Source organism: Pyxicephalus adspersus, chromosome 3 (assembly GCF_032062135.1).
Source record: "Pyxicephalus adspersus chromosome 3, UCB_Pads_2.0, whole genome shotgun sequence".
NCBI lineage: Eukaryota > Metazoa > Chordata > Amphibia > Anura > Pyxicephalidae > Pyxicephalus > Pyxicephalus adspersus.
This window is the reverse complement of record NC_092860.1, coordinates 136,849,358-136,876,902: the sequence shown is the minus strand read 5'-3', so window position 1 is coordinate 136,876,902 and position 27,545 is coordinate 136,849,358. Positions and strand designations below refer to the sequence as shown.

Genomic DNA, 27,545 nt, shown 5'->3' with positions numbered 1-27,545 from the left:
GTGTCACTTATTACATTAGCATTCGACTGCCAAAATGTGCTACTGTTACAACGTATATTTACTTTTTATTTATTTATGTAGCAAATCAGGCATGAACACTGATTATCTATAATAAAAAAACACATGTCAAAGTGAGAACAACAGAAACTGTGTTTTCCATTGGATTTCAAAATGTTGATGTAAGGCCCAGGTCAGTAGCAGTATTTTCCAAACACCAGTCCCCCAATCTATGCCACAGTCTTCACCTATAGCAGCCCCCGCTCAGCCTCGGGAGACTGGTTGCGTCTCCCAGCACTCAGTTGCCCCCAGCACTTGGTGCCCAAGGGATGGTGTCTGGAGATAGGCTAGCAGCTGACCAGAAGCCCACAAATACTGAGTACAGAATATCAGGAAATCCAGAAACAAGCCAAAACACAGGAAATCAGTCTACCAAGTGAGGTACAAAGGTAAGGGCACAAGCAGAGTCGGGGTCACAAGCAAAGGTCGCTCCAGGCGGAATTCAACAGATAGTAAGGAACAGGCACAGGTCAGTAACAGAGAAATACTCAAAAATCACTCCAACATATAACTATAACAGGCACTGGTGACTGGGAGCAGGGAGGCGTTAAAGTCCCAGCAGCCAATAGCAGCTCAGGACATAGTGAGGAGGTGATCAGCCTCTAGAATCCCTCTCAGCTGTGCACAGCCCAACAATGGATGCTGGGGATGCCAAAAATACATCGGGTTGCACAACTAAAGGGATGCAGAGGCTGCTGCTATCTTAGTTCTCCTGGCTGCTGCAAATCACATTGCTGGACAGAACAAACAGTGTTTATTACTGTGATGGTGCACAGCAAGGAGATGTCAGACAGATGAGGATTTCCTAACAGTTACCCAGCACTTATAGAGTATCCTCCAACACAATATTATATTACCAGCATGATAATACCAACAGAAATCACTATAACATCCTCCAGAATCCAGTATTTCCATTTTCATTTAATGGGTAAGCACTTGCTACCAGAGTTAGCCACTCTTCTGATCCATACTGTTGTGTGTCACTTCTGTATAAAATGGGCTTTATCTTTTCCTGAGAAAAATCAGTTCTTAACAGAGCTCAGTAGCGTAAATTGAAATTTAAACACACAAGAAAACGAACCAGATCAGAGACTTTTCTCCTTCCTGCTGTGTTCTTAGCCTTCCTGCAGTTCCAGCCTCACATTTTAGAGAAGCCAAGCAAACAGTTTGTGCCTCTCTATCCTAGAAATATTGGGTGCATTCCGTGTTAAATGTTTATTTGTCATACAAAGCTTTTGTATACATAGCAAAAAGGTATGAAACATCTTTTTTGAAATGTATTAAAATGAGCTAAAACCAGCATAGTAATATAAAAAAAATCCCTAAACCAATGCAGTTGTTCCTACTTCAACAGTTCTTTTTTTTTATAAAATATTTGTATTAGTTTTTCAAAGGAAACATTTTGGTAACAACATTATAACAGAACATAATGATTTGGACACATTGGGATCAAGATGAAAAACACAATGCGCCAAGTATAGTACAACATAGTATAGTACAGTTACATAATGTATTCAACAACAATCCTCTTCCCCCCAGTCCAGAGTGAGAAACAAAAAAACAATCAATCAGTTTTATTGTAGAGAATGTGATGATTCAATAAATATAAATATAAATCTACTAAACTGTATATTGTAGTGGAGTCTCATTGGCTCAAATTAGCCATGGAATGATACAAACAAAGGGTTGGGGGATCGTTGCCCAAAAGGTGATACGCGAACCAGGCAGTCATTTTTAAAAGTAGAAAGAACTGGTGAATTGGTAGGGTAGCTATATATGATTCCCAGACTTCAAAGAAACCCCCAACCCGAGATTTCTTAGTTAAAGAGGCCTCTATCCATTCTATACAAACCATATTTTCAAGAAATAATTTGAGTGAGGGTGGGTTCGATAGAATACATATATGTAGAATGGTCTTTTTAGCAACCATTGAAAGTATTAAGAGAACTTCAACAGTTCTTGCTACTTCAACAAGTTGTTACATGGGTCTTCAAATACGGTAATTGTCTGCTCTATGTAAAATTTGGAATCCATTTCAATACTTTAGCTGATTAAATAGAAAGATTATTGTTAATATTAAAAAGCAAAAAGCGGCATCCATTCTCCTAATGGCCCATATAATAGCATAGTATGGCTTTATATTATATATTATATATATTATCAATACAATACAGAACAGTCTAACAAAACATCAAATCTGGAATGCACTGATGTGAAATCTTCCTAATTAGAATTTTGTATATGGGTGGCAGACTTAGACATATAATCTTCAATACTTTTTAAAAGATCCAGACAGTCTTTGTGGGTTTAGTGTTTTTTTGGGGCTCATAGTAATAGTTTACCTTGGTTGTTGCCATATAGTCTTCTTTCAGAGAAAGTAATGGCAAGCATTCATCCAATTTGTACATTTAAGTCTTGTTGATTTTCCGTAGGGCACATTGGATTGAAGATATTTTCATTGTTACCCTAAGTACACATACATAACTGATTATGAAAAGACATAGCTGACATTTTTAGATGCATTGGCAGAAGATTAGCAGACCACATAAAAGTCATTGCATTCTTAAAATTTAAAGTTTAGCCATGTAAGGTCAGTTATGCTATACCTACATTTTAGTCAGCGTGACAGTCCTAGTATACTTCAAACCCACACGTAGAAACCACATTGCTTTCCACTGGTGGTTTCTTAGTTTCCATTTTCTCATTTACCAGTGCTAGTGCACAGACTTCAGCGATAAACATATAATATTATTCCATGACTTTGTGTTCACTATGAGTGTGCACATCGTGCTTTGATGAATGTTTCATTTTACTTTCATGTGTTCCATTGCAGTCTGTAGTCTACACCACAGTCTCCAACATAGCAAGCAGTGATTATATCAGGGTTGGTGTCACCCAGGCTGGTAACTTATTGTGTAAATTCCCCTTTCTCCTCATCTCGCCTACATGGATTTCCTCCCATATTAGATTGATATCAGATTATTGACCTAATTTTAGTTGTAAATCATATTTTACACATATCAAAAAACATTCACAATAATATTGACTCAAATAACTAGCAAAATTCTTCTTTTACTTTAAAGCTGGAAAAGAAAAGATAGGGGCCCATTGCCTATTTTGCCTAGATGAATATAAATAAAGCAATATACATACTTTATTACTTGCTGCAAGGACTTCCTCCTATTTATGTGACTGGTCCCCCAAAGTATTTTACTTAATAAATATAGAAAATGAACTTGCCCACATACTGTTCATAAGTGAACTTCATTATAGTGTACAGGGGTGAACTTTTCCAATGTGTTTGGCAAACGCCTACAGCACCTTCTGCATCTAATAAGAAACCATGGTTGAAGGTTTGAAATACAGAAAATAATAAGAACTAAAAAAGATAAATAAATGTAAAAAATGGTTCTACGATAGCAGAAACACAGATGCACTTTGCATAGCTGTAATTTAGACTGAAGAATCAATCCCACATGCATGATAGATCTGATATGTCCCTCTTTAAGTTTATTTTTCTTCTACATCTGAAAGCTGGAACCTAATCCACTTTAATACAGTAAATAAATACACCACACAAAGAAGTATTTAATATTTATGTTATAATACAGAATATATATATAGTATATTATATTATGAAATGTTAAAAAAATGTACACAAACTATTACCTACAGATATTAATAGGTATACAGCACACTGCACATCACAGTATAAATATTTGTTAATAAACAAATTCACATGTAAGTTTCATAAATGAGAATGATCAGAGTTATTTATTTATCAAATGTGTGGTTTAACCTTCATTGGGAAGTTTGGCACACAACTTTGCTCTCGAGAATCCCCAAAAACCAATCCTACTTTTTCTTATACTTATCCAAGAAAAGATCCCCCCCAAACAAAACAAAATGCTCCATTAACTTTTCTATATTGTTAATGTTTTTCTATAAATGCATAAAATGCAAGACTAAACCTTAACAATAAACTGCTCATATTTGCCCATTTTGTTCTGTTGATTGTACAACTGATGGGATTTTGGTATAGATGTTTGAAGTGCAAAAGAACATCAGTTTAAACATAACTTGCTCTGGTTTCTGTGTTGAATTATTATTACTTACATTGTGTAGGGGACTGCCTTTTTTTATCTGCTTGCTGAGTTGTAACTTTGTAAATTGCAAATACACTATCAGTGTATCAGCTACATACACAAATATATATTGGCTCTGCCCTTTCAGTTATTTTTGCTGATCTGCGTCCCCTGTCTAGTTACATCTAGCATAGGTTAGGCATCCGATGGCCCATAGGTAGCAGAGGTCCGGTTGCATTGGCAGATTGGTATGATTGCTAGGGTCTAAGTGGTAGTGCAGATAGATTGTTCCTGAACTCCAGAGACTTTGCCTGCATCCCTGCAATCCAGGATCACAGCATACACAGCCCAATTGCTGGTTGGAGAATCTCCTTGCCGCTGTTTTGAGGATCATCTCATCAGGACATCTTTGCTACAATCAACTCCAGAGGCCTCTGCAACTCATCCTGACACTGATCATTACTGGAGGTATTTGTGGTTATAGACTGTATATATACCCGGGTATATCTGTGCACAATTCTCCTCAGGACTCTGCTATGTGCTTGATATGTGTACTCATTGATGTTTATGGATTGTAAATATTGTTATTACTGTTTTGACATATAAAGCTTACAAATACTCCAACCTGTGTGTTCATTTAGCTGCAGTGGTTAATGTTGCATGCTGGGTGTAGTGGTTCCTCGGGTGCTGTTTTATATTACTGTTACTATTTCTGCCTAATGTCCCAGGAAGGGAGCCCCCTCTGCTAACAGAGACCCTGTCCTGGGTGGAGGCATTGCCAATTTTATTAGTATCCTCACTCTTCCACATAGCGAAGGCCCAGGATCCTCTCTGTTATCTACAGGTTAGCACCTTAGCCTGGATTGTGAGGGGTATTTACATGACCCCCCCCAATAACAGGGCTACAATTGTTTGGAGCGTTACTGCAACCCAATTATCTATGTTATCTACAGGGTAATTTCTCACAAATAACGGAATCCTAACTTACTTAAATATGACACTACATATCCAGACACATAGCTAAAGTTCTATTACAGGACATAGCAGTAAATGCTTGCATTGGTGAACATTTAATTCAGGTGGTACACCTTTTAACTGGTAAAAGGTGTAAATTTTGATTATTTTTATCTTGTATTTTTATAGCACCAACATATTATGCAGCACTTTACAAAAAGTCTATAGTCATGTCCTGGGGTGTAGTGGGGTGGGCACAGATGGGAACGCTGTGTCCTCACTTTTTTGGGGAATGGGCAAAGAATTGTTTGGAGGTCCGCAGCTTTGACCGGTCTGGGCGCACCGGCCAGAGCCGCGGACCATGTCTCCCGTATGGAATTGCAGACTCAGTGAGGTGGGCAGGTTGTCTCTCCGAACACAACCCGTCCACTCTCCAAGAACTGTACATTAATTATAATCTCTTGAAAAACAAGTTGATAAGTAAATATGGTTAACCACCTAGAAATGGATACTTCAAGCCAAGAGCAGTGGTGAAAGTTAACAAATTTCTAGAATACTTTTGCACTTTTGTTGTTCGTCAATGTAGCAAAAAGGGCATTTCCCCCCCTTTCTTACCATCAAACCTACATCAGTCTTGACAAACAGTCACTGTACAAAAATAAAGTTTAATTAAATACTATATTCATCTGTCCCTGGTCTGTTCATAAATGTTAATTTTTTTTCTTTATTTTCTGATGAATGTGTTGAATATAAAAATATTATTCAAGTAGGAATCAAAACTAGTCCTCATTCTTGCACTCCTCCTTTTTGTGATTTGAGCAGGCAGTGAGTTTGTCTGAGCAAGCATCAGCTCCATCAGAGCATTCAGTGGGTTGTTCAGAACAGGTAGAAGGATCACCAGGGCAAACAGCAGGATCACCATGGTAGGTAGTAGAATCACTGGGGCAGACAGCAGGATCACCATGGTGGGTAGTAGAATCACTGGGGCAGACAGCAGGATCACCATGGTGGGTAGAAAAACCACCGGGGCAGACAGCAGGATCACCAGGGTGGGTAGCAGAATCACTTGGGTGGGCACCACGTTTTTCAGAGCTGGCTGCAGATTTCTCATAATTGTTCTTCATTGCAAAGTAATCAAATGACTCGTAAACTGTTGAGATAGCCTGTAATACCACAGAAGAAAACCTGTCATTTCATGATGTTGACATTTCCAGACCTGGTAAAATCATGATTGATTATTTAAGATAAGTAGTATACACTAAAGCACATATTTATAAAGTGGTTTCAGACACAAAATGAAATCATGTGATGATTTCCTAATTGGAGTTCCATCCAGATTCCTATGATTTCCTAATTGGAGTTCCATGCAGATTCCTTCTGGGTTCATAACATCTTTACAGCATAAAATGGCTAAGAAATTACCAGTTTAACTTTTACCAAGGTAATTACCAAGGCAATTTTTCAGCTTGATAAAACAGAAGTCAGGAGCAGAATTGGTGTTTCAGGGTAGGAAAGCCTTATAGAAGTCTCTCCAGATTATTTAAAAACAATTCCCATTTACATTATAATTTATTCTGCAATCTGCTTTAAAAGTACTTTGTACTTGAATCTTCCCATTTTCCCTAATTGAATGCAAAAGTTTCATACTCATACTTCCTTGGTACATATGGCTGACCTCATTTTTTAAAAAAGGGTTGTGATTTAAGAGAGAATATTGGCTGTTTCACAGTTTATCATTTTTAGCAGTTGCGTTATTTTTCAGTTTTCTTTTAACTAACATCAGTGTACAGTACAGATAATATTTATTACATAACCAGGATGGCAAAGTGTCCTGTATCATTTTCAATATCTGAAAGGATATTCAGGTGAACTGATTTTTTATAAAGTGGTTTGTGGGTTAGAATTCTGGGCGATCATTGCGATGTGCAAAGTGTAAGCATATTGTATTATTCTGATCCAACATTTGGCATTAAGGTATGTACTGGTTAAGAAGTGTTGGGTGAATTAAGGCACCAGTGGGCTCCCTGACTGGGGGTTTCCATTGTTCACACTAGCAAATGTTAACTTTACCAACTGAAAACAATGTTTGATGAAATCTAACTAGCTATCCACTATGTTCTTTGGGTACATGGGGGAGTGACAATGAAATATATATTAAAAGGAATATGTAGGCTGCCATTTTTCATCTGCCTGATTGTCCATACATTTAGTACTGTACTTTCTAAGTCATACTTGCTCAAGGTCACTGAAAATAATAATCATTGCAGCTAGAAAACTAACATCTAGGCTGGAAATTTCTGTTGCATACCTGTTTAATACCAGATTACAATCGTCTTTGGCTGGCACCTGAGATGGCAAAAACAATGCTAAATGGGTGGAGGAGGTTTAGTGAATTGTTTTGGATGAGATTAAGTTACTGGGATCAGGTGTCTATAATTTATTGACTGAGTAAACAGCGTATGCACCAGAATACACTCTACAATACATTTCACAATTCCTTCTTGATTGTTAGTAATGCCAAAGGTAGTTGGCACTAGGTAGTTGGTGTGTAAAGGAAACCTTATACACAAGTCAGTTTAGATTTTTTCTAAGTATATTAGTTGCCCTAATATAACTAAACCAGGATACCAGGATGCAACAAGGAAAAAGAATGTAACGTTTACCCATGTCACAGAATTTGAAGAAGAATCCTCATCAGCATTTTCATCATTATTTTCACCCAGGTGATGGAGTTCCGAAGATTCTTGTTCAGTTTTCTGTAAGATTCTCCTCTCTTTAAATAAATATAAAAAACAAATATTTAAATCACATATGTAATAAAAACTACCCCAACTTAAAAACAGTGAGATTATTTGAGTATACATAGCACCAGTAAGACTAGCCCTTATTTTGCTTTTCTAAGCACTACAGCTTTTATAGCTGAATCACTTTACAAGTAGTATGAGAACAACTGGCCTCCACAAAAAAGATTTCAGCAATTCTACCAAGTCTCCCCAGCAAACCCCTGAGGAAGCCCTATCAGGCGAAAGGCGTCGGATGGGAAACAAAACTATTGCTGTCTGAACGGGACCAAAACTACTTGCACCGTACTCTTACCTGTTACCTCGCTTAGTTTTCCTATGTTAGCACCAGGCACTAGCATAGGTCATCTCTATCTAATTTTAGAATATTTTCGATTGAAATAAAGTTTATTGTTTTATGAAAAACACTCTGTGTGTCCTAAAAAAGCCTGTCTTTTTTCTATTTCTAAAAACTCACCTTCTCATTAAAGCTCAGTACCATTTTTGGATCACCAGATAGCATTTGCCATAGGTTACAATAAAGATCAAACACCTTGATTACCATTTTTGCATTTTTCAAAAAAGGGGAATTGTGGATGCAATGTAAGTCTATGGGTGCCCAATGACAAAATTTGCAGTCACAGCTATAAATGGATCAGTACTTCATTCAAATGAATAGAATTTTTAATCAGCAATTTGGCATAATTATGACATAGCGATGTCTATGTTGTAAACATCATTTTTGGTTGATCTACAAAGACTAAAAAAAAATGCAAGCAATAATACATTTGAAAAAATATTTTATATGATCCATCTTTTTGTTATTCACTTTATGTTTTGCTACTTTTTTCATTGCCAAACTTTATCTTTTGATACTTTTTTCATTGCCAAATTTTGCCTTTAGATATACTTTTGAGTGGTAATTCTGGTGGTAAGTAATCCGCTGCAACTAATCAGAATTCACTGTTCTGATTTAACACTGGTGAAACTAAATACGTTTTTAAAAGTTGGTGATATTTAAAAAAAAAGTACCCCTTGTTAAGTAAGATCTTTTTGTTCAAAGCAGACGTTAAATAAAAATGCAACTAGAGATTTATTTCGATCCCGCCCCTTCCCTCAACTCCAAATAAAACACATTAAAGGCTGTAAAAATCAAGCAAAAACGCTATGGGCTCTATTTTTTTTAAACTGGGAATCTGACATCCCCTTAAACATTCCCTTGTGGTAATCTTCCAGGTCCATGTGTTTCAATGGCAGTAATTGATTGACCAAAGAATGTTTTAGTGAATGTCAGATTCCCTGCTTTATAAATAGAGCCTTATATCTGACTGCTGTCTCCCAGGAAAGTTGTTTGAAATCCTGCAAGATCATGCTTCAACACATTACAGGAGTGCGTTCTTGCCAGATTCGAAGAACAAATCATTCATATGTATCCATATGGCCAGCTGTACAACCAGAAACAAAAAAGTTTATTTTGGCTTTGTGACTCTGCTCAGAGTATGGAATTTAACACAAAACTCCAATGCTGGGCCTGGCGGTTAGCCCAATGGGATACCTAGTCTCTACAATGTAAAAAAGATAAACTTCACTTAATTCCGCAATGCAAATTTTTAGAAAATCAAATGACCCCATCAAACCAATTCCTTCCCTTTATTTCATACCTCATTACCTGGTTTAGAAGAAATATATATATAAAATAAAGATATACATACTTGGTCTTTTTTTTCTTTTACAAATGAAGTATCCAACAATTATCACAACGGGAAGTATACAAATGATGGCAAACCAGCCATTTCCAGACTCTGAAACAAATGATTATTAAAAATTACTATTAAGGTAAACGTGAATTCAATTAGGCTTACAGCGATTGTTACTAATTTTACCTTTAGGGACTGTGGGTATATTATCTGACTCTGTGTCTCAACTTTTCCATAATATAAGCATCAGCCTATTGATGGTGACCCCTATGTATGGCCCAATATGTGACTATATCTTCTTATCTTTATAGTTATATGAAGCTAACATTTGTATATAAAAGCTTGTATAATTCAACCATCAATATCTGCTTTAATTTGGATGTAACAATGTACCCTTTCCTTGTCCTGATTTTTCCAATTTTTAAATCATTATCAATTTTATTTTTGAACATTTTATGAAGATGTATTCTCACTTGGTTTATCATCCACATGTAACTGAGTGCCATTTCCATGTCCTGTGTTCAGAGTGGGGATTTCAGAAATAACCTTACAGACATACAGTCCTTCATCTTCCTTTGTGATGGATTCCAGTGTCATCACTGCTTTCTCTTTGGTAATCGGCATCGGAGTAGTCGTTTTATTTGGACTCCACAAACCAGAAGACAAAAGAGTTCCATTATCATCACATGTTTGTAAATTGGAGCATTTTCTCCATTCTACTCGGATCCGTCGGGAATCTGTAATATTCCAGCTACAGGTAATTGTGATAGACTTCCCTATAAGTATGTGTGATTCATTTGGATTCTGGGTGACCACCAGCTTTCTAAAGGCAAAACCTGTTGGATACAGTATAAAGAAGGGTAAAAGAAAATGCACACTGTGTTAGGGTAGATTACAAATCTGGTCCTACATATGCTGTACATACTCGAATATAAACCAGGGGGCCACTAAATGTGATCAAAGTATTTTGGTGGCTCATTGCTGTACATCTTTAAATTAGTCGTTACTATTTCAATACCTCTTTATACTAAATTTTAATACTCTATATAGACTTTCATTTTTTTGTTGAAGTATTTCTTTGTATATACAAATGAACATCAGCTCCCTGGTAATACAAAGGTTCAAAGATTTGGGTTCATTTTTTAATGATCTTATTAAAGGAAAGTCTTCTGTTTATTTAGTATAATTTAAGAATTCCTTATATTACACAAATTTCAGATAAATAAGACTTTCCTTTTTTTTAGAGATGAGCATACAGAAAAACAATTGCTTTCCAAGTAAATCCTGCAAGATAACTGAGTTTCCAGATTTTTTGTTGTAAGTAGGCCTACAACATATATAACTTCCATCAAACTAAAAAAAAATTAAAGTGAATTTTTGTTTGACAGAACCTAAGATTTAGGGATCTTTTTATAGAAATAAATGTGTGGTGTGAATGTATCAGCATTGTACATAAATAATACACTTAAATATTTTATTATGTGTAAAATGCTATTTTCAGACACTTAGGTTTTTTTTACACAGATAATGTAAATCTCTTACAACAATTCATTCTAAGAGCCTAGGGACATTCACACGCTTTAAGAACGTTTTATATTTCCCCATTCACACAGCCACAGATTTACATACATGTGCAATAAAGCAGTGTGTAGATTCCTATGTATTTACTTATTGAATGTAAAATACATTTTTACAGCTTTAACATTTCAAAAGAAAATAAAATAGACTTTTTTAGACTTTGCATGATATGAACAATTAGTAATTAGGAAATGGAAAAACTCCTAGGCTTTTAATGATATATATATATAAAAATAAGGGTAGATTCATTCAAAAGTTGTATTTTTATGGAGGAGCCTGGCCAGGCCAGAACTGGCATCTTATATGTTTTGGATGGTCTGACATCCAGATTCTTTTCATTTCTGCCCACCCGGGAGATTTGAATGTTCTCTAGTACTTTCTACTGCATTTTCTGCATACTAAAAAATAAAAATATGAAAAAAGCTCCTTATAGTAGGCATGCAACACTAAGAACATGAGTATAATATCATCTTTTAGAGATCACAAGAGATAAAAAAAACGTTTAAATCTCCAGTATCTGCTAAAATGCAAAGAATTTTGCGGAAAACAATTCTTTAATTGAATACCATTTAAGGCTATATTTTTAAAGAAGTGAATCTGTCATTCAGATTTAGCAGAATCCATCACTCCCTCTGAAAACACATAGACCTGGATGTTTGTGCACTAAAGAATATTTGATGGATGTCAGATTCTTTGCTTTATGAATAAACTCTTTAGAATGTATCAAAACCCCAACACACAAATGTAATATACTGAAGCTTTCTAGTGCTTAGATGAGTTGGCTGCACTCATTTTCTCGTTTTTTCCTGTCATCCTGCTAGTTATACACTTTAAATCCTATAATGGCTACACTTTACCACTCCACTGTATGGACCAGGAGCATTATATTGATATATATTGAGTTATATCCTATTTGCTTTTTACTTTAAACCAATAATTATATCAACGGTTTTTATTTTTAAAAAAACAATACATAAGCAATACTTTCATAAGAAACTTAAAAATAATTTATTCTGTAGCAAATAATGTTATTCCTATATATGTACATGTATTTATTGGTTATGTGTGTGTTGATAAATATCATTATAATTTCAATATATGACCACAATGACCTTAGTAATTGTCTACTTTATAAAAGTCACTTGCGTTGTTTAAATAGTTATATGTACAAAAAAAATCAAAACATTTATACTTCTAAGATCTCCCTGGAATAACCAATTTACCGGTACATATAATGAAGCCAGCTAGTAATCTTTGCTGTGTGTCCTTCCCGGCACTGTACACCAATGTTACACAATTTTATTCATTTACCCAAGAAACATCAAATCACTTCAGTAAACTCCTAATAAAGTAAATAGAATTCAGGCACAAATAACAAGGTTAAGGAGTGAGCAGGTTCAGAAGAATTATTGCATCGGAGCATAAATTGCCAGCGGGATGATTTTTGGCAAGTGTGTTATATTATTATTATTATTATTATTATTATTACTAATAATAATAATAATTAACAGGATTTATAGCGCCAACATATTACACAGCACTGTACATTAAATATGCCAACTGGTGTGAAGAGCCTAAGAAGGAGAAATACACTTAAAGTACATTTAGGCTAGACTTGCCTTGGGATCGATGGATTCCATGTGGCTCCTGGTACCACAGCACAGGTTCTTAAAGAACCAGCGTCTGCATTGGTAATGTTCCGCTCATTGCCGCCCCTATCCATTCTCCATGGGGCTGTCGCTAGTAGAAGCAACTTGTTGCAACTTGTTGCGGGCATGAATATATCCAAATGCTTTAAAGTGAGCCGTCATTGTTATCTGACCCTAAATAAGCATGCAGTCTGCAATAACTCTTATGTTTTGACCTTCAAGAGTATTTTAAGTAAAATTCTCATTAACAAAAGAAGCCAGGAGGATCAGAATCACTGATCCAGCATCTTTAAAACAACAAGTTAGCAGCAGTACTTTCCATATTCGCTGTTTACCAATCCACTTTGAGCATCACACAAGTGCAGCTAACTATGAGACCTAAGCAAGATATACTGTCTAAAGCTGGAGCAATAAATTATAATGGAAGATTAATGAACTTACATCTGCAATACCCATGAAGCCATACAAGAAAAAAGAGCAGTTCTGTGGACATCTCTGGATGGTCATATCTGATCTGATTATCTGCTGTGAGTGCAGGAAACCCAGCTATGACAGAAGGCGACATACAATTGGTACCTTACACACAGACTTCCTCCTTACTGTCGTCATCTCAAAGAAAAAATATCTAGTACACCGAATTTACTGAATCACCGTCCTTCTTTATCTCAGGACGTGGTCATGAACATCTAGGATGTGGTCATGTATGTAAATGTTCTGTTTGTTACAAGAATTGTATAATTTTAATACTTTTATATCAAAAATCAATTTTGTAATTTTCATGGTAATAAAGTCAAGTCCCTTCCACTAACCAAGGTATTTATAATAACATGCACAGTAAGCACAGCTGAAGTTTAATCTGCTGATATTTAGCGTTGATTTGTTTCTTGTTTCTCCTCTTATCAATATGCTATTATATAATAAAACCTTTCTGTTTTCTATACATACCTGTCTCCTATTTTATGCCCAGTGACATCATTATCGAGTCTTTTTGCTTCTTGATACAAAGCAGTTGGCAGGATTGAAAGGGCAAGCTAGAAATAGCCAGGGTACTAAAAAATTGACGGGATAATGCTGGATAGCCATCAGCCAATAAACAAAGGGTGCTCCAAATAACTTGTTAATAAATAAATAGCAGATTCTAATGCAATATATGAGAAGCTTACGCTGTACAGTAAGGTAGACAGTTTCAGTGCAAGAGATGAGCCTGTACAAGTGTGCAAGATCTGAACATAGGGCTACCATGCATGAGTAAACCAAACAGCTAATTATAGAGCTAATATACACACAGTAAACTGTTTTGTGGGGACTGAGAAGTCACTCATGCACATTATGTAGTCATTGGAAGTAATATTTGGAGCTGACAGTTTGCCAGAAGTTTTCTAGAAGTTTACTACTACTTCCAGGAGTAAAAGAAATGCTAAATAGCAATAAAGGATGCTATTACTGACCTGTCTCTGTAAGTGCTTTATGCCTGGCAATTATGCTGTTCATCAAGCTTTAAAATTCTTATTATTGCTAAATTGTATTTGAATACCCCTGACATATTATGCAACACTTTACTAAGTCCATTACTAGTCATTTCATTATCTGTCCCAGGAGTCCCACAATATAATGTCCATTCCATAGTCATTAACACAGTCTTTGGCCAGTTTTTGAGGGGAAGTCAATTAACCTAACTGCTTGTTGTTGCAATGTGGGAGGAAACCCATGCAAACAAGGGGAAAACTTACAAACAATACAATACAATACAAATCGCATCCTGGGCAAGATTTGAACTAAAGATTTAGTGTAGCAAATTCAAGAGTACTAGCCAAAGAGCCAACCGCGCTGTCCACTATGTTAATCGAGTCATTGATCTGGAACAAGTATGCATAGCAGCATAGTTGTTGCAGAAAAGTCGTAAATCCAATTTATTGCCCCAATAGATTTTGGGTCTGCAGGCTGAATTAGTGGCTTAAAGTATATTCTAAAAATAATAATAATCAATAGCACATGAAAGATTAACTAAAAAAATTGCTGTGATGCTTAACATTTCTGGAGCTGTACTCCGCAGCTATTCATCAATTTTCCCAATTTAGTGTACCAAAAGCTGCAATTTTTTACTAATATTTTACAAGATATCTTATTCTTTATATCTGCAATTAGTGTACTAGAGGCTGAGCATGTGTGAGAAAAAGAAGACTTTTTGTTGCAGTTATTGGTTTCCTCTTCATGATCTTTGTGTGAACATACCGATTGGGATCAGTGATGCTATCATCATTGATACCCACCCACATAAGCTGAATAAATGATTCTGATTTCCTATACTTGAACAGTAAGTTAAACTGAAAGCTTTTAGAAATGTCAGGAAAAGGTGAACTCTGTAAACTCCTAGGAATCAACACGGCAAATGGGGAAAGGCCAAGATCCGACACAGGCATCACAAGAAAAATGAAAGTGTAGCATTGTAGCAAGGTAACCAACGGGATCAGACATGGCCACAGTCAGGGAAATTCTAGAATGTAACATCAACCCCAAGGAACTGTAAGAATTAAACATAGCCGCAAGCTAAAGTTAAGCCTCATTTGTGCTCCATAGTAAATGTTCTACTTTGCTTGTCCTGACTACTTTATGCTACTGGATTATCCTTTCTATGCACCTTTCTCATGTTTGGTACTCCTGCTGCCATTTGTGCGCCCGACTCTGCACTTGTCTCCTGCCTGGTACCTCTATTGCCTGCCGGTTGACAACTTTGTTGCCTGACTACACCAATCTCAATTGCACCTACACTGCCCCACTTCCCTGTTGTCACCTCTCGCCACGAGGAACATGCCTAAAATAGCAGGAAAAGTTGGCCTGTCACTGTTTCTCTGCCTAGGTATCTGATAGTGGAACCTAATATCTCAGTTTTGTACTCAACAAATTGGGGTAAGTGTGACTGTAAATATAAATTTGCTCTCTACTATCCTTGGATTGAGTGGTAGATATGAAGAAGCCCTCCAGAGAGGCGTATAGGAGGGTTGCAATGTCTTTCTAAGAGTGATAACAAGCCTTTTTGGCATTTGTAGGTTTCTGTCATTGCATTAGGAGATAGCTAAATGTTGGGCAATATCTCTTTAATTTTGCAAGGTGAGATTAGAAAAAGTGAGTTATCTAAAGCTTCTGATGATAGGCAACTTTTGAATAATGATCACAGAATCACCAGCATTTTAAAATGCAGGATTTCTGGTTCATTATAAAAGCACCCACCTATATTATAAAAGCCATAATTTCAGGGGCGTGCAGAATCCCTTTCTCAAGGCAACATGGAGTTTACTATATTGCCTTGAAGAAAGAACCCTGCACGGGCCTGAAACATTGGCTACATGAATCCTGTTATTATGTTCTGTTCTACTATTTTCCATGAGTTCTACATGGTGCCATCTGTGGTTGTCAATAAAAACACTCTTCCTCTATTGCAATCTCTGTTAGCTGTAAGGAGTTAATTTATATCATTGACATTGCTTAGATTTACCAAAGAAACACAATTACTACTTGTGCTTATAAGTGTTGAAGTCTCTGGTGTATTGCAAAAACAAGTTGAAATTTCAGGTCTTCTCCAGGAAGTTGCAAACCACACTGACCATGGACAAATAGATGTCTCACTGACCTGTGCCATTGTCACGAAGCAATTAAAGGTTACCCCTGGATAGAAAAGCCTGATTTCAAGCTACTAGGTGAAACTATCTCATATAACGTGCCCAGGTTACCTATAAGCAGAAATGTATTTTGTTCAATATACATTATAACTATTGCGACAAGCTCATGATATCAAATTTATTACCTGAGTGTTACTATGTAATTGTCTTCTGATTGTTTGTGTTTTATAAACTATGTTCATGTACTGCATATACAAAATCAGAGAATGAAAAACATTAATAGATCAGCCTGTCATTGTAAGTGACCTACTTGAGTACTACTAACAAAACCTCTTCCTTTTTCTCTAAAAGCTAATAATGGTTTTGGTTTATTTTACTGTTTTGTACACATTCATTGGTTTTGTTTTCTAATTTAGTTCAGGATTTTACATTTTTGTTCACAGATTTTGCAAAAAAAGTCAATTTACTGGGCCATGTTTAAATAACATAGGACCCTAGGCAAAACAGAAAACATACATTTTTCAGCTGGTTAAAAGTAAAAACAAATTGGGCTTAAGAAAGAATGTGTGTGTGTGTGTGTGTGTGTTGCCTAGCCTGGTAAAATTCTGGTTTTCTCTGAAAGAAGAGTAGCCTATTCTTTATAAAACAAAACAGTAAATGTTTTATTGCAATTTTATTGCAATTTTCTACTCCTCACATGTGTGAGCATACTTTTTCCTGTTTAACAAGTTTGACGAGTGAGGACAGAAATCATCTGCTTTATATTGACCATATTCATATATTCTTATTTCCAGTGTGGAAACAAACGTGGTACAAGGAAACATTATTTTTAATATTTGTTTTATTTGTTGTTTTTGCTACACATATTTGTTGGTATATCTACAGTGCACAAACCTCACTAACATACCATGAGAGCTGAATCAAAAAATTACTTTCAGGCATCCCTAAAGTCTTAAAGGTATTTCAGGGGTTCCTCCAAGTTGAAAAGGTTGAGAAAACCTGCATTAGACTATGTTAGGGAAATGATATTGGGATTTTTTCTATGGGAAAGTTATTGTTATGACTATGGGCTTTGCAATGCAAATATTATGTAGAAAGAATTTATTAAGATCTACTTATTTGACTGCTAAATTAGGGTTCACTAGGGAGCTGCAACCCTTCTATTCACCCCTGCAAATGGACACCCTAGTCCATTTGAAATATAACCCTCCTTTTCATAAGTGTTCCTCTGTACCAGAAACTTGTGAATTAAGGCAAAAAAGGCATTTAGACCAGCATTGATTTATTGTTGCAAACGTGCCCTACTTACTCATGTCAGTGTTCTCCCCAGTCCCTTTTTGCCTGGCTCACCACCTGGGTATCACCTTCTCTGTGTTCAAAATGTGTGGTTTGAGATTTGTGCTCCCTAGCAGAGCTGTTCACCAAGCAATTCACACCTAGTTTTAAACACATTGAAACCTGTTTATTAAAGTTTTCACCCAAATTTTGTTGTAAAATGTAAACATTTTTCACATTTGATTCAATTAAAAAATGCTTGAATTAACTTCTACTACTCATTTTCAATTAATTTTTTTGATTGAATCTGATGTGTAAAATTTGTACATTTTTGGTAAAATCAGGGAAAACTTATAAAATGTAAGATGATCTTATTTAACCAAAAAAGGGGCAAAGGATAAACAGGCTTAGTCCATAAAAATTTAAGGATTTCCTCTCTTAAATAACAATTTTGACAATAACACACTGTGACGATAGGGTAAGGGTGGGATGTATTCCTTCTGGGTACTAAATACAGTTAGCTTGCCCTTGAGTAAGGCATATAAGAAAACAACAACAAAAGAATGGGTTTTGTTTGGCTAACAAGAAAATTATTAAGTATTTGTAAACAAATGTGTTAACATAATACACATATAGGTAATCCTAAATCACAGTTTAGTGATTTTTCAGGACAGCAAAGTATATTTAAAATGAAATGACAGTAATGCCAGCCAGGTATGATCTGTAGGTTAGCTTGGTAATTCTTCTCGGACAGATATACTCCTATTATATCATAAAGAAAAGAAATATCCATAAAGATCACTGTGTATAAGGTCTCAGGTCCCGACGCGTTTTGCCCTATGGGCTTCATCAGGGGATTAGGAGAATCATATACATTCTATCCACTTGTTTTATATAATAGTACACTGTATATGTTACCTTTGGACTAAACAATGATACTTTATGTTTCCATCGTAGTGTTATGTACGGTTCTCGTAAGAGCTCAATAGGGTTCTATTGGCCCAGGAGATGAATTGCCTCAAACTCTGAACTCCATAGGGGTTAAGCATGTAACTTTGTGAAGTAAGGGCGGTCTATTTAAGCTATAGTAAAAGGGACAAATGGGCAAAGAAACTGTAAACAGAAAGCAGTGGTGTATAACAGAGTGCAAAACAGTTTAATGCAAGTTTTTACTGTGAATAGTTGCTGCACTGGACTTGAAGCTGGAAGAATTCTAGAACTCCAGAGATGTCAGAACATATGTGTGGTATTTAGTGAACTGGCTGTGTATGATAGCATGTATGATGTGTTAGCTGCATCGGTCAGTGGGTTTCCTGTGCATTGAAACTAACTTACTCAGTTTCTCACTGGTACATGTGCTATGTCCTTCTGCAAATGTTGAGTTAAATGTATTTGCACAAACATTTTTTTTATCTGCAGAGATTTTATCTGTTTTAGATTGTTCTTCAATCTTGCAATACACTGGCCATATGTGTACAGTAACAGACTGAGGAACATCCTTATGCACATACTTTATGACAAAAGGATTGCAATCAGAAAACAAAGGAAAACAGTTACTGAAACTTTAACATTACTTGGAAGGAACCCTTTGAAATTGCTGCTTCTCAGTCCCTCAAGGTGCAACAAATGTCAGGCAAGACTATTAACTTAAATATTCACAACTGAGAAAAAAAGCCTTGCAAAGGTCTGGTCGTCTGGTTCTCTAATCTTTTCACATATAAACAGAAAATTACTTGGGCCCTTACCAATTAGTTCATGGCAACCAAATTATATGACTCAAAAATGGTAGCATAAAAGTGGTCAATCTGGATTACTCACTACTTACCATGAAATTTTAATACTGAATTGTTGTCGCCATGATGTTTATCCCTTGCTCGCTCGGCGCATAGGGCGTTGGTAGTGTGGGCGGCATCTGATCCCCTTATCTTTTCCTCCATTTCTCCCAGTGTTCTCTTTCTTTTCTGAAATATACCTCTTCTCTCTTTTTTCTTAGTTTGGGCTATGAGCACTCCATTCTGGCTTCACTGGGTCAGAGATGTTGTTGGCTCAGCTCCCTGGGATCTGATAACTGTTACTTTTAATAGCAAATATGTGATAAAGTACATCATATATATTGGTTCCCACCTGGATTACATGTTTTATTCCTACTTTTTCTGATTTTAATGTAACTTGTTTCTCTTCTTATGTATGCCTGATACATTTGGCAGAATTCTGTTTTGTTTGTAAGTTATTTGTTCTTGCCTGGCATTTAAGTTTTCTTTTTTGATGAAATCATAACAAAACCCTATCTTCTCCGGATACCCATTACACAACCCAAATAATAAAAAATAATGCAATTACAAAAAGTTGCACAAAAATGCAGAAACTAAGCAAGAAAAGGAATCTTGTCACAAACTCTGCTAGCTTCCTACAGCACACAACAAATTTCCTGAACAAGTTTCACAATAATTAAAAATTGCCACTAACCAAGCGTTTACTGACTATGGATATGAAATCACGTTATAGCAACAGGATTGTTGCAAATCACTGATTCCCATCATCCACACCCAGAACATACAACTATTTTATTTTCAACAATGACATTTATTTTTAGCGAGTACTACTATGAGGAGTAAGATGGCACTACATTAATCAAACCTATTGATGGCATACCCAGGGGATATTTCTTTAATACAAAAATACTATATATAAATATTTTAATACCACCACTTTATTATTGATATATTCATCATTTAGATAATAAAAAATTCCACTCATAGTTTAATGACTATCACTCTTCAAACTAAAAAATGTCTTTTCAAACCAATATGTGAACTTACTAAACTCCACAATATATATCATCTATGAGAAAGTTCACACCTCATTTTACCGAGAGCCCACTAACTGAAGCAGCTATTTCCAGCTTCCACCCCCTTATCATAACAAGACACCATAGACAGCCAGGCAAGGTAATAGACATAAATCTAGACACTAGATACCATCACATATGTTCTGGCCTCATCACGTATGTACTAGATGAATCCTTTGAGAAAGGATGCAATAATAAAAGCATCAACACCAGCATAAATATTGTAAAAAATACCAAAAATAAAGTTTTCATAAATTAAAAGAAGAATAAACCAATAGCCAAGTAACCCCAAGTTACAGTATACAATCCAGCAATAGGGATGAGCTTCTGAAATTTCGGCCAACCGATTTTGCGAAACCATCGGAGGATTGAGGAAATCATTAGGATTCCCTGCACTAGAGGTAATTAACCTCTAGTGCCCCAGGATTGCAGTGGATTCTCAGGGCTGCAATCATTCTCATAAACCTCTAGTGCCGGGGATCACAATAGAACTGCAGTTGAACTCTCAATGAACAAACTCCACTGAGAGTTCACTTGCAGTCACAGCTGAATGGAGGCACTCGCAGGCCTCCTCCAATCAGCTGTGACTGCAAAGTTCCCACAGTCACCTGGCTGTACTTATCAGCCCGGTGACCATGGGAAGTAAACTGTAGATGAACTCTCAATTGAGAAACTCCATTGAGAGTTCATCTGAAGTTCCACTGCGATCCCTGGGTACTAGAGGTTAAATAACCTCCAGTGCCCCGGGATTGCAGTGGATTTTTCAGGTTGCAATCATGATCAAATACCCCATGGAGGGGGAAACACTGAAAGAGATTTTCCACCAGCCCCAAAACCACACAACTCCAAAAACATATTAATAGGCAGGAACTTCACTTAGACCATGAAGATGCAAAGAAAGGAAAAAAACCTTACAAACGTATCTACTGCAAATTGTGCACCCACAACAATACATTTGGAAGTGTCCCACAGAAGAAAAGAACCTTCAAACAGCTGCTTGTCTGGTTGTGGTATACCTCACCCAATGCAACAAATTCAGCCAGGAAAGCTATATTGGAGATTATAGGCAAGAACAAATCTACACACACACACACACATCATAAAGGAACATAAGGAACATGATTTCTGCTAACTTGTCCCATCACTACTCACAACCTGACCACTTCATTGAAGCCAAAAATGTTTTAGTTTTTATAAGAAGCTTTAAAAATACTCAGGGGTAAATCTTTGAACTAAGAATGATACTTCTGTTTGCCCCAGGTTTCTAAATCACTTTCAAATATTTGTATGCCTATTCTCACCCCTGTGACTCTTTTCTTTCTCCTACCAGCCCACTTCTCTGACCCTTATCTGATTACATTTCACATTATTATAATTCTATGTTGCTTTATTTTTACTCTTTATGTGTTTTATTTTGTTGCCATCTTGTGGAAAATACTAAAAGTGCAATATAGTAAAATACAATGTTTAAGCAAACTCTTCCACCTGCAAATAAAATTGGTATCCATTATTTCCAAAATAAGTTCAAGATAAGAAGGATTTGTCAGACCACAGGACATTTTTCTACAGTCTACCATACAAAAGGTTGCACCCAGAGAAGATACCAGGCTTTTAGGCTCGCTAGGTCCTAGGTTCGAATCCCAGCCAGGACACTATCTGCATGGAGTTTGCAGGTTCTCCCCGTGTCTGCGTGGGTTTCCTCCTGGTACTCCGGTTTCCTCCCACATCCCAAAAACATGCAATAGGATTAATTGGTTTCCCCCTAAATTGACCTTAGACTACATTATTGACATATCACTATGGTAGGGACATTAGATTGTGAGCTCCTTTGAGGGACCGTTAGTGACATGACTATGGACTTTGTACAGCGCTGCGTAATATGATGGCGCTATATAAATACTGTATAATAATAATAAAATGCTTGGTAGTTTTACCTTGCATTTGTGGATACCGCAATGAACTTTTAATACAGAGTTGTGTCTGGTTTTGCTTGAGGGTCCAAGGATGCAAAAAAAAAAAAAAAAAGGTCTATGCAAAATCAGTTTTCAACTTTGTCCCTTGCATACAGAGATTTTAACTACATTCTCTGAATATTATAATAATCTTACATTCTGTAAATGATAAACATTTCCAAATGTGTCTCTCTAATTAGGTTTCTGCTTCAACGTTTGCTGTCTTTTTGTGTATTTTTTAGTACTTTTGTGTACTATTGCCAATTAAATAGGGAGCCAGGGGGTTTGATGTCTCGAAATCTAAATTCTGAAAATCTACTGTTGTTTCTCTAAATACATATTTAAAGGGATTTTTTGCCCAGACTAAGTACTTTAAAATATGTGCATATTTTAAACAAATTTTAAAAAAAGTTAAATTTGTGTCTGTTTGTATTGTGGAGAAACTTAATTTCCAACAATACAACAAAACCAGTTAGTTATCTTACCCATTTTCCTATTACTATCTGTTGTCCGTTTGCCCATTGTATGCGACTTCCCCCTACTCCTAGATTGTAAGCTCTTCTGGGCAGGGTTCTCCCCTCCTCCTGTATCACTGTCTGTATCTGTCTGTCATTTGCACCCCCTATTTAATGTACAACGCCGCATAATATGTTGGCGCTATATTAATACTGCATAATAATAACAATAATAAGACCCAAATCTCTGCAGTCTGACAGCCCTGTAAAGCAGAGTTGTCAAACTCAAAAACACAGCGGGACAAAATGCAAAATTTGGACAAAGTTGTGGGCCAACTTTTATATTTATTAAAAAAATATCTACAGTTGAGGAAGGTTGCTAATGAATGTCAACAGAGGAGTGGGCGCTTGTGGGTCCTGATTGACGTGCCAGCAGAGCATTCTGGGATTTGTATTACTGGCGGTCCATGCACTGTCTGCCGGCGGGCCAGCTCTAGTAGAAGTTTCGTATTTTCACGCTGGCCAAATATAATTACTGTGCAGGCCTGAGTTTGACACCCCTGCTGTAAAGTATGCAACCAAGAGGTGGATTTATACTGTTAGGACTCCAACTGAAACATGGCTCTTTGTTGTGATCTTTAAGGATCTTTTAGAAAAAATTATTTCACTTCTTTAGCACATTGAGAGGCCAGGAAAGACTTGTTGCTCCTTTTTGCTTTTTAACAATATGCAACTTGTTTTAATGCCTAAAGTCACAATCATTTGATAAAGTCCATAGCAGGTTTTGGTAAGGTGGGCCAAAAGAAACCAAAAAAGCCCTTTACTGCACCGTGCATGTACAGCACAGCATACCTGTTCTAATACAGAGGGTACACAAATAGCTCACTTTTATAACAAATCTTAAAGAGAAGGGGTTTATTCCTAATTGTTGAAAAGTGAGCAGATTCATGTAAATCAATGGTGAACTAAACATCCAAAACTTTGATTTATAGTACAGATTCAGTTGTAGCTGTATGTGGTCAGTAATCAGATGAATACATGAAAGTCCCGTCTTCTATAGAACAGGACATAATGAACAATGAAAAGGTATAGCCATACATGTCATGGTAAAACCTTTTCTGGGTAAATCTACTACAAAAGACAAATGTGAGAAAACAGAAAGTTATCAATCTTAATTTCCTAGTCATGTGCCTCTCTGACTTACATAGTCAGTAAGTGATAGTAAATATTCTTTGAATTGCTTTTGTATACTCACATAACTGCTAAGCTGATGGAAACCTTACAATGTCTGTTGCCAATAATAATTAATACGATACATAAGGAAAAGGAGTTTGCATGATCCTGGCAAATTTGCACATTTTGCAAGTAGACAAGATAAGGATATTAAAAACTTGAGTGACCCTTGCGTTCTTCTGGGAGTTAGTAAACAGGTAAATATTTTTTTTTTTTAATGTTGCAGTGCCAATTCTAACCACGAGAGGTTTTTTTTTGTTACATGTGAAGAATTTTTTATTAGTATTAAAGTGTATGTATATAGTGCCAACATATTATGCAGCGCTGTACATTAAATAGGGATTGCAAATGACAGACAGATATAAACAATAACACAGGAGGAGATCCTGCTGCTCAAAACAGCTTCCAATCTAAGAGGTGGGGGAAGCAGAAACATGAAATGTTATACATTAAACCAGACAAAAAATGCTAGAACTCAAAATAATATTTAGTACACCACATATCGCAAGTCCAGTTAGCAGGGTGAATAGCAATATTTAATCCCTAGAAAATTTAGTTGCAAAATGTTGTAGGGTAACGTTTCAACTGGAAAATAGCTGGGGACGGGTGACATTTTTTTTAGATTCTTAAGCCACAGAGGGTGGCAGAGAAGGGTGAGAGCCTATAAAATGCCAGCTAATATGCCCGTTCTACAGAAAGAAAAAGAACTTTGCCAAGTTGCAGCATAAAGTGATTGATGATATTATATTGTATAAGATATTGTTTTTTAGGCTATTTAAAATAATGTTTTTTACAAGTATGTCAACTGTTTTATTTAGTGAGCGTGTATAGAAAGCGATGTGTGTGTCAGCACTTGTATAACTCCTCACCGCACTAGCAAGGCATTATAGACCACAGAGACCCCACATTTCTTGTTCGCTTTGGTTTCACGGCATTCTTTTCAACTCTTGCAGTTGATCTGCAAGGTGAATGTCATTTCCTGTAACTAAAATGTTTTATGTACAAACAGACCAAAGAGAAACTACGGTATAATAGTTTTAGGTAAAATGTAACTTTTTTTTTTTTTAAATATAAAGACGGCTTTATAAAGTCTTATTAAAAACATGCAGAATTAAGCCCTGGCAGCCCCTCCAAGCCATTACTCTGCAGAACCTCTGATGTTTTCCGCATTCCCCCATTCAAGTACATTCTCCTTAACATTTTGTGACCCCTTCTTTTTCTGTACATTGTCCCTATCTTCACTTTAAGAACCCCCCTCCCTCTGTTCTCTTCAGTGTCTTTCCTTAATATTCCCCTAATATCAGAGTCCTATCCTCACATCACAAGTACCCTTTTACATTAGTGTCCCCCTATACACATGGGGCACCTCCAGACTTACTAGGATAATCTTCTACCTATTTACTTTCTCTTCTTGGCTCTGCAATATATCTGTATATCGAAGCCAGACTGTAATAATTGCAGGTGAGTTGCTCTGGATCCAAGCACCCAAATTCACAGCAACACCCCTGCACATGTTTCCCTATGGGCCTACTAGGAGAAGGGGCCTTGCTGCAATTGAGATCTTTGCGACCCCAATTCCTACACTGTACAAGGGACAAGAGGGATGATGCAGTGCCAGTGTATTTATTGTGTATACCAAAACTGCATAAATGTATAAATACTAGTATCACGCTAAACATTCATGAAGCTTTGCAGAACATTGTAATATTTTTAATGAAATTAAACCACTTCGATTTCGAAAATCATACCAGCTGAACTTTGCATTTAGTAATCTCAGGAATATGAAAAAACAAAAAACGAAGCTGAAACCAAACTGGGTTTTTCTGGTCTCATGTAAAGTGTACATTTCCACCTTTCTAGTACGGTTGTTTCATAGTGATTCTTTAGAGATTGGATTATTTTTTTCTTTTTGTTGCTGACAACTGTAGAGATAATAATCATGCTTGGTAAAGTGTACCTGTAACGATTTCTTTGCTGCTTGTATCCTGATGACACTATGTAGCTTGTGTGTCAATTCAGTTTCAGGGCTTTCAGGGACTTTAAATGGATAAAACTTAGGAAAATCTACTTTTACTTTAGTTTTGTACTACATATATTTTGAATTTTCCCCCTAACATACACCTAAATACATCAATAAATGTATGGTTCTAAATCCTAGCATTATGAGTACTAAGATTTAATTTGATATCAACCTTTTGCGATTCCTGTACAGTAAAGTTAAGGAAGGGGGGAGGAAAATCAGCATAAGAAGCTATTTTGATGTACTGCATTGCTCATGTGCAAGCAAGGGACATGGAAAGGCTAAGTACACACGTGCAATAATTGTTATTGGAAAGGATCATTCGCGATCCTTTCATATGACAAATGACTGCAGGATGGATGAACGAGTGCTGTACAGCAAGAGGGAAAATAACGGAGTGGCACTCTGCTGCTCTCTCTCCCCTTTACGATCATTCGTCGCCCATCTACCTTGGATTCGCCAGAACAGTTATTTGGACCAGGGACAACGAGCACTGTACACACGCAAGATTCTAGTCTGATATCAGCCCTGAGACGAATATTGGACAAGAACCATTGCATGTGTGTGCATAGCCTAAAAGGAGAAAAGTGACAGATAAATTATTAATATTTTTTACAACGAGCACTGTGCACATGCACAACGAGCACTGTACACATGCAAGATTCTAGTCCGATATCAGCCCTGAGATGATTATCGGACAAGAACCATAGCATGAGTGTGCATAGGCTAAAAGGAGCAAAGTGTCAGATAAATTAATAATAATATTATTAATATTATTATATATTATTAATATTATTACTATTATTATTATTATTATTATTGATGATTATCTTAGAAGAATGCTGCTTCTCTTTACACAGTTCATTCGGGAGGGGGTGGGTGGGTTGGGGGGAAGACCTGTAGATGCATGCATCAGTGTGCTTAGTGGATTGCCTGGAATTTAGCTTGAAATTTAGGTCTTGGGTGAAGTATAAGAATTTGGGTAGATGAAGGATTGGTCAGAGCCCAGGGACACTTAGGGGTCTATAAATTAGTGAATCTGACTTTCACTGAAACATTCTCTGGTGGTGTTCATTCCAGTTCCAAGTGTTTCAATAGCAGTAACTGATTCTCCACTAGGGAATGTTTTAGTGAATGTCAAATTCCCTGCCTTATAAATAGACCCCCTGGAGGACATTTTTTATTCTAACTTTTTCATCTTTTTTTTTTATATATTTCTTTATTTTGTTTTTCTTTTAATTTTAACACATCCACATGACATCCAGCAGTCATCAGTTTGCGCTGCACGTTTTGCTGCTTTTCCACTCATACCAAGAACAGTTTATGGGGGGATCAATTACCCAAA

General features: G+C 36.4%; 1 protein-coding gene across 1 annotated transcript; it reads right to left on the bottom strand.

The window, feature by feature from the left end:
- Positions 1 to 3,639: 3,639 nt before the first annotated feature.
- Positions 3,640 to 13,387, bottom strand: LOC140327203 (uncharacterized). Its single transcript, XM_072406469.1, has 5 exons — positions 13,242 to 13,387; positions 10,047 to 10,409; positions 9,589 to 9,678; positions 7,760 to 7,869; positions 3,640 to 6,259 (listed from the first exon to the last, which is right to left on the bottom strand). Exons 1-5 carry the CDS (start codon positions 13,363 to 13,365, stop codon positions 5,876 to 5,878), a joined length of 1,071 nt encoding a protein of 356 aa, XP_072262570.1. The 5' UTR covers positions 13,366 to 13,387; the 3' UTR covers positions 3,640 to 5,875.
- Positions 13,388 to 27,545: the final 14,158 nt, after the last annotated feature.